The following is an 8,779-nucleotide window of genomic DNA, read 5'->3' as shown; positions in this document are numbered from 1 at the left end:
AGTTTGAGTCACCTTTTGTTTCACCATTTGGCTGCAGCATGAAGAATTCATTATCAGAAGTGTCACTCAGACTTCATGATATCTGAAGTGTCGCTTATGTGTTAAGCCTTCCCTTTGGTTTTCCCTTCTCTCATAATAGCTAGCTTATTACAGAGAAAAATGTTAGTAAACAGCAAACTCTTCCTGGTGCAGTGTGGGCCTGCGGTAAATACATTCCCTGACTATCTTAATCAACTCGTATTTCAGCTACCCTTAGAACTAGAAAACACTTTCTTTAAACATTTTCATTCTATTTTTGGTGTTATAATATGATTATATAATTTCTCCTTTCCCCTTCCTTCTTCCAAACGCTCCCATTTACCTGGCCTGCTCTTTATAAAGCACAGAAGTACCAACCTTAAAATAAAATCTTTGATGATTACCAACTATTGTGTTTGATATCAAAAACATTATGATGACTTCAATATTTCTAAAATTAAAAAAGTAAGATTATTTGTACATATAGATTTTTCTTCTGGGCCACCATCCAGCTCCCAAGTCATGATAGAGACTTAATATTAGTTATGAATGCTTGGCCTCTCTTAGCCTCGTTTCTGGCTCTCTCTTTTAACTTAAATTAACTGTTTTTCTTTATCTACTTTTGCCTTGGGGCTTTTTACCTTTCTTCCTTCTGCATACTATGCTTCTCATGTCTGTCTGGCAGCTGCTGGCTTCTCGCCCTGGGCGTGTCACTTTCTTCTCCCCTCTCCTCTTTCGCGCCTCTCTTTTCTAGATTTCCTTTCCTATTTGTTCTCCCTGCCTGCCATTCCCATTTATCATTTTCCTGCCTAGCTGTGGCCATTCAGCTCTTTATTAGAACAATCAGGTACCTTAGACAGGCAAGGTGAAAAAGCAACATACATAGTTAAACAACATACATAGTTAACATACATAGTTGAACAAATGCATTGTAAACAAATGGAACACACCTTTACAGCTGAAGTAATATTGTAGAGCATAAACAAGTGTGACACATCTTTGCCTGGTAAAAATAATATTCCACTACAGTTGCATTTTCACGCCGAAGATGTCAGATTTGCAGAGTTTGAGTTATACACAAGATGCTTACTAAAGGGAAAAGTTACCTTCTCGATGGCTGTGGTTTCAAATCACTGTAATTCCAGGACACTTCAAGTCAAAACATCATCCTTTAAATAGAGTTATGCAAAATTTCTATTAGCTCGTGATTTTGAATAATCGGAACCTCTTTGTACATCTCCCCTAGGTAAAGCTGTGGTATGATAAAGTGGGACACCAGCTGATTGTAAATGTTCTACAAGCAACGGATCTACCCCCTAGAGGAGATGGGCGCCCCAGGAATCCCTATGTAAAAATGTATTTTCTTCCCGATAGAAGGTAATGAATGATTTTTGAAAAGTTTACTAGGCTCGGTATTAATTAGAAAGACAGGATTTCCTTTCTGGGATGTATTTTCTGATTATATAGTAAGTAATCCCCTGTAGGAATTAAACTGTCTTGTCCCTGAAGACAATGTCTCAGACCTTTTACTTGCAAACAATATGGTACTTTTAAATATGCCCATTAGTAGAGACACTACATTAAGCATGTACCTTATATATCTGACCTACAGTCAGAACCATTGATGCATATATAATTGGAATTAGTTCTATTAAGTAATAACAGTATTATGCCCCATGGGATCATTTTGAATTTTGATGTTACAAAATAACCATAGGGGAAAATATGTGCTAGAAATAGAGTTCAGTGGCAGAAGACTCCTCTCGCTTGATGACGCACTGGGTTTGAACCTCATCTCAAAACACTGATAATAAATGACAACTCAGTTGTTCAGCCATTACAGGGCAGTCATACAATCCCCTCTAAGGCTTGTGGAACATTGTAGAATAAAGCAATGCAAATAATGCAAAAGATATACATAGATATGTTATAAAACTCCAAATTCTAGGTGAGACGGAACATTTTTTTTATTTTTTATACTTTATTTTTTTATTGAAAATTTCCACCTCCTCCCCTCCTCTCACTTCCCTCCCCTCCTCCCTCCCCCTCCCCCCTCCAGTCCAAGGAGCAGTCAGGGTTCCCTATCCTATGGGAAATCCAAGTCCTCTCCTCTCCCTTCAGGTCCAGGAACGTGAGCATCCAAACAGACTAGGCTCTCACAAAGCCGAGATGGAACATTTTTAATCATGAACTCAAAGAGTCTGAGTTTGCCTGTACTGCACACACACAAGCATACACACATGCATTCAGGCCAGATACACATGCCACACACACATCACTCACGTACCACACACACATACACGCACGCAACACACATGCATTAACAGAGCACACAGACACACAACACACATACAACATATGCAAATGCTTACACACAACACACATATAAACAAAACACGCAAAACACACACATACATACATAGCACACACACATACACATGGAGGGAGATCATTCATCAGTCAGGTATGGATTGGCGCTCAAGGACTCTATTCCTCATAGATGAATTATTTGCTACAGAAAGACTTCAGATTGGCAAAGTTTCCCCTTCAGTTTTCTGCTCTGTGGGAGCACAGGCCAGTGGGTACAGAGGCAGCTCTGGTTAAACTCAGGAGGTTCTAAAACAAAAAGTCACAAATCTCAGAAAAGGACATGTAGGGAGTTGGGTGGGAAGGTTTACAGGGAATGGGATAAGGTAAGTGTGGGGGAGGCAGATAGTAAACAGAATGCCGTACCTATGTGAATGAAGTTATCAAAGAATAAGCTTAATACAGAGAATACAAAGAATAAGCTTAATACAGAGAAGCGTGGAAATCCTGACTTAAATGACACATGACTGCACTAGAGAGCAGCACGTCCTTGGTTTCACTTGCTCACTTTGGAAACATCTTTATTTCTCAGCGACAAAAGTAAAAGGAGGACCAAAACCGTAAAGAAAATTCTAGAACCCAAATGGAACCAAACATTTGTCTACTCGCATGTACATCGTAGAGATTTCCGGGAGCGAATGTTGGAAATTACTGTGTGGGATCAGCCAAGAGTCCAAGAGGAAGAGAGTGAATTTCTTGGAGAGGTGATGTTTAGAGTCAAGTCAGCTGCGTGCTGCGGCTTTTGCATCTATTAGTCGCGAGACCTGGCGGCTTGTGTTTCATTTGAGAACTGCCTTTTCAGATCCTCATAGAGCTGGAGACGGCACTTTTGGATGATGAGCCCCATTGGTATAAACTCCAGACACATGATGAATCCTCACTACCTCTGCCTCACCCATCGCCGTTTCTGCCAAGGCGGCATATCCACGGAGAGAGCTCCAGCAAGAAGCTGCAAAGTAGGTGAACCTCAGTTTAGTTGGCAGACAGTGATGGCGTTTCTGGGTTCATCTTAGGGATAGATGCTCAAAAAGTTAGCTTCGCAAAAGTTGTATGGTAGAGCAAACTAGTGGGGAATTACTCATCTCTCTATAAAAGAGATTTAGCTGTGCTATTTTCTACATGTCACAATAAAATAATTTATGAAATATAGATTATTGAGAGATGAAAGCTGCAAGTCTCCCAGGGACCACCTTGGACATTGAAACATTGAGGGGCTGAATGATGGAATGATTCTCTTTTTAGTAGTGGGTGGCTACATATAAAGTCGTAATAGCTTTATCACGTTTAGGGTATTTTAATCTCATTGAAAAGAAAGATATATATTTAAGCCGTGATATTATTATAAGCTTATTTCTCTGCATGTGGTAATTAGGAAGAGTCATTTTCTCTATAATATTTTTGGGTTATCAAGTAAATAATCGCTGCAACAGATGAAACTTAGAAGCATTGTTTTGGTCACCTTGATTCAGGTTTTTTGCCTTTTTGTTGAATATATGTCAATAGTTCCCTGACCAATAATTTCCTCAAAAATTAATATTCACCAGTAGCTTGGCTAACAAACATATGTTTTAACAATGGGCTTGATGCTTTTGAAGCATCCTGAGGTGTGCCAGATGGCTGACAAGGTAGGTCTTTGAGGCTGTGTCCCCAGCCTCACTCTTCTCCCTACAGGGCAAAGTGTAGGCACTTCATTATACGCTGTCAGTGCAGCATTTAAAATAAAGAAGGACAGACATGAGTCAAATTATATTCCATAAGAGCCTTTTAGTGAATTTCATTTGGAGGAAATTCTAAAAGCTATTGTTTTTTTTTTTTAAAGCAAACTTGTTTCTCGACAAACCAGACCAGTGTTTACTTTGAATTATTCTTGTTCAACTATGTCCTTTGCATGTTGTAAACCGAGTAGACACAGAGGTCTCTGTTTGCCTTACTGTTGTACAGGATCTCAGCGAATCAGTGATAGTGACATCTCAGATTATGAGGTTGATGATGGTATTGGAGTAGTGCCTCCAGGTGCGTGGTGAAGAGCATGGCTCTGCTTCCCTCTGTCTGCTTGATTCCGCTGCCCACTTCCAGGCTCCTTCCGGATGCTGAGCTGGAGGTCTTTAGTGCAGAAACATCAGTGTTTTGTTATTCCATGGTGACTTGAGTTTCAAATTGTTAACAATGTTTAAAATGGACGAGCATCTCCGAATTCACACTCCACTTAATTGACATAGTCAGGTTCCCCCGTAAAAAATATGCCTATGTAGGATAAACAGAAACCACTATTTCACAATACTCTGAGCATTGTGGAAATGTGGATTCATTATGAAAGGATATTGTTAATTTTATTACATCCAATCCCATTCTCCTGTGTTTTATATTGTATTTCTATGATTTTCCTTCCCCCATTTCTCAAAATACCATAGCCTTCCATGGAATATACTGAGAAAGGTGCATGGCAGGGTTTAAAATTGCATGTGGCATGGCTGTAGCTTTTATTGCTTTTGTGGTGTGCTTATACATATGTGTGTGTGTGTGTGTGTGTATGTTTCGAAGTAAGACAACGCCCTAGAAAGAGTCACTATTCCTTTGAAGTGTTTGTCTTCTTGTTTGTGTATAAGTTGGCAAAAGTTTCGTGAAATATGAAAGTGTAGATTCTCATTTTCCCCTCTGAGTTGTCAGAAAAACACCTAAAATCAAGGAACACTCACGTTCTTTGCATTGGTCCTGTTCGATTCCCTCTGTTTACTAAGGGGGAGCAGGCGGTTCCACTGAGAATGGAAAGAGAGATTTCAGCATATAGAAATGAAAGGTAGTTGCTTAGTACAGGCATGTGTGCCCTTTGTTTATGCAACGTCTGCTGCCGGGTGCACTTAGTTCAAGGAGGAAGGTCTTAATAAAATTGGTAGAATCAGCACTAGGGAGAGAGTTCATGCTTTTGGAAAGGTGCATAGAACTTCATTCAAGATATGATTAAAATACAGAGAATTTTCTAAAATCACATATTTGCTATGTGTCTTTCAAAGAAGGTACTTATGTGGAAAAAGTAAATATTCTTAAATTAAACAGTTCTATGACTTAGACTAGTTTATGAATGGTTTTGTATAATAGTGAGTAACATTTTCTATGTGCAGATTTTATTCTTAAAAGATCATAATAATTGTGCACATTCTTAAAACACTATTTCACAGAATAGAAAATCGTAAAATTGAATGAAAACAAATTGCTAAAATGATTATAAATTTAAATCTATTGACATATTTAAATTCATATAATGAATGAGAGTATGGCTGTAAGAAAGTAATCAAATATTTCTTGGGGTTGATCAGCCTTAAAGTTATTACAAACTTACGTAAATACAATTTGCTACTATGGGTGTTTCCCATGTTATACTCACCTTTCTCACTTTTTAAAACGAGGCAGTAGAGGATGAACGAATAGCCAACTGAAAACACTTATTCAAGTGGTGGGCTCCTTTTCCTCTCTCTGAGATAAACGTGTACATCATACATCGGCTCCTGAGAAGTCAGCATGGGTGATAAATCCACTACCTGTGAGATTATGACTTGGATACCTTGTATAAAACACTGAATTATAAATATTCTGTCCACTACTCAAGTGTATTATAGTTGCCCTAGTGTTTGGTAACACATAGAATCTTTATTATAGAAATCTGATGCTTCAAATTGTGTTTCACAGTATCTAGCTCTATAAATTAAATGACCACAGCCTGAGAGATAAGAATTTATATAACCAATAAGTGACAGTGTATGTTTCAGATCTCATTTTATTAACTAGTCAGCAGAATCATCAATTTCCTAAAAATTCCAGACATCTACTTCTTTGATCCAATATAAAGCTACAGGGACCCTCTAAAGATACATGGAACAAATATAATTTAGTAAAGATATGTACATTATGAATCAATACACATAATAGTTTTAAGTAGAAGAAAGATGAAGCATTGATAAAATGTAGACAAGTGAGCATGAAGAGAGGAGATTAACTTAATGAGCACAATGTGCTCCTGGTACTTCTTGGTGACTATGAACTTGCTCTTGCATTTCTGAAGACAGAAGGAAGTTGCTGATTGTAGATGGCCTGAGAAAGCTTGAGCGCTTCATTCACAATGTTGTACAACAACCAAGTCTCATATTTCCTCAACCCTCATGTACTTAATAGCTACTGCAATCATAGCCCCATAGCATGTAATCCTATGGTTTTGTAAACTAAGTAGTTCCAGCTGCTTAAGAAGAATGAAACCCATATGCAAAATGCTGTTATTTGAAGGCTGGCATCCTCCACTTTTGGAGCATCTTAGTAAGTTCAGGAAATGAAAATAAAATTTCTAATTTATAACTGAACAAAGGAAAAAATTAAGATGCGTGTTAACTGCCTCTTTTTTATTTAACTCATCACTTAAGACTGTGTGTAGCCAATAATTTAAAACCAAGGATTCAAAAAGATAAATTAAGCAAGATATGACGATTAATCTATATATTATTTTATATAACTAATATGACTATACTACAATTAAAATTAAATTATAAATAATTATTAATATAGGTAAACGTTAATATAAGTGGCTATATAGATATAGTAACTTTAAATATAGAATCATACTTTAAAATGTTCATGATTCATATAATATTATGCAGGCATAAATTAAAGTATCATGTCTTTTCACCGCACATTGTTTTTTATTTTCTTTGTACTAATGAAAATTAATGACCATCATAAAAACATAAAAAAACGCCACTTTTAAATTGTGAGCTGTTTTCATGGATTTCAAACTTTTCCGTCTGAATCAAAGCAGAAATGACACAGATATTTTTTATCCCGAATACATCACAATTGGTGTTTTTGTGTAGTGGGGTTAACTGTGTTCATTTAACGATGGTCCATGAACACAACGAAGGGCTAGTTTTATATATCCTAGATAGGTTTGATGACTTCAAAGTCTAACAGTCTCTGTTTCATTGCCATCAGGCTCTCCGCTCATACACTATGCTCCTTTGAAATTTGTATTTATTGGCTGCAAACCTCACAACCAGTGTTTGTCATAGCAAAGAGCAACTGCTCTTCTTTGTTCATTAAAAGAGTGTGGGATGTGTTTATAGCCAATTAAAATGGTTAGAATGCTTTTGTGATGACTGCATTTGTAATACGACTAAGTGGTTGATCCTTTAGAACAATTCAGGGGTTGGAGGGATGACTGAGTCTGTAAAGTTTGCAGCACAAGCCCAGACTGTCATGGTGGCATGCGCTTGTGAACATAACGCTGAGACAGTGCAGACAGGAGGATCCGTGGAGCTCACTGGCCAGGCAGCCAAACAGAATAAATGGGCTTCAGGGTCAGTGAGATGCCTTTTCTCAATAAGGTGAATCACAGTAGCGGAAGATATTTCATGATGACCTCTGGCCTTTCCGTGCCCACATATACTCATACATGGGCAGCTGCACAAACATACACACACATACACACATTAACAGGCTCAGAGGCATACAAAAATATATACCACACACAGACGAAAAGAAAGAAGAACTAAAATTAATTAAATTCGAAGAAACACCTGGTCTAATCATTGGCTTGTGTATTGACTCTAGTTCTTTCGCTGCTTTGTTTATGTTGCTGAAAAGTCACTAACTCATTCGTTGTTTTTTTTTTTTTAAATTAGAATTGTGCCCCAATTCATCATAATGTCTGAGGCATAGACTGTCATGTTACTGTTTAGTATCTTCATGGTAGCTTTGAGCCTAACTGTAACGTGTTCTTCTGCATGTCTTAGTTTACACTTCGTGTATGTAGATGCAAAGCTTTGGGCAGTAAGACTAATAATACTGATTGCATGGCGTTTAACATTAGAAGGTTGGTGGCTGCTTGGATATAATTTCATCATTCCCATGTTAATTTATGCCATACAAAGTCCTAACAAGTCTTTTTCTCCATATACTTTTGTCAGTGGGTTATAGATCTAGTGCTAGAGAGAGTAAAGCCACAACATTAACAGTGCCAGAGCAGCAAAGAACCACTCATCACCGCTCACGTTCGGTGTCTCCTCATCGCGGCGATGATCAGGGAAGGCCGCGTTCACGTTTACCAAATGTGCCATTACAGAGGTAGGTGGGGAGCAGGTTAAAGTCCTCGACAGCTCTTTCTTTTCTTATATTCCAGTGGATTTTACTCTAGATCAGTAACTGCAATGAAATGATGGTTTAGCCAATCAAGTTAAGGAATTTTGCTGTTTGTTAGCAGAGACCTAGCTCATCCCACATGGGTTCAAAAAGTTTAATACTGAAAGAAAAAAAAATGAACAACAGCAGTTTTCTGAAAGGAGAATATATTATAAAGATATACAGTATTATCTCTTTGAAGCGGTTTAAGTCTGGAAGACCTCTCTCTCTCTCT

General features: G+C 37.8%; 1 protein-coding gene across 25 annotated transcripts in view; it reads left to right on the top strand.

The window, feature by feature from the left end:
- The window catches only part of Rims1 (regulating synaptic membrane exocytosis 1), a 473,457-nt gene that overhangs the window by 326,712 nt on the left and 137,966 nt on the right, over positions 1–8,779 (top strand). For all 25 annotated transcript variants that reach the window (XM_026785683.1, XM_026785682.1, XM_026785680.1 and 22 more), the window contains 5 exons: positions 1,265–1,395; positions 2,918–3,089; positions 3,188–3,341; positions 4,327–4,398; positions 8,334–8,490. In XM_026785683.1, coding sequence (XP_026641484.1) covers positions 1,265–1,395; positions 2,918–3,089; positions 3,188–3,341; positions 4,327–4,398; positions 8,334–8,490 — 686 coding nt within the window. The remainder of the gene's footprint in view (positions 1–1,264; positions 1,396–2,917; positions 3,090–3,187; positions 3,342–4,326; positions 4,399–8,333; positions 8,491–8,779) is intronic.

The sequence above is a fragment of the Microtus ochrogaster genome, linkage group LG2 (assembly GCF_000317375.1).
Source record: "Microtus ochrogaster isolate Prairie Vole_2 linkage group LG2, MicOch1.0, whole genome shotgun sequence".
NCBI classification, from domain to species: domain Eukaryota; kingdom Metazoa; phylum Chordata; class Mammalia; order Rodentia; family Cricetidae; genus Microtus; species Microtus ochrogaster.
The sequence above is the reverse complement of the archived record's forward strand: the minus strand, read 5'-3'. Positions and strand labels throughout refer to the sequence as shown.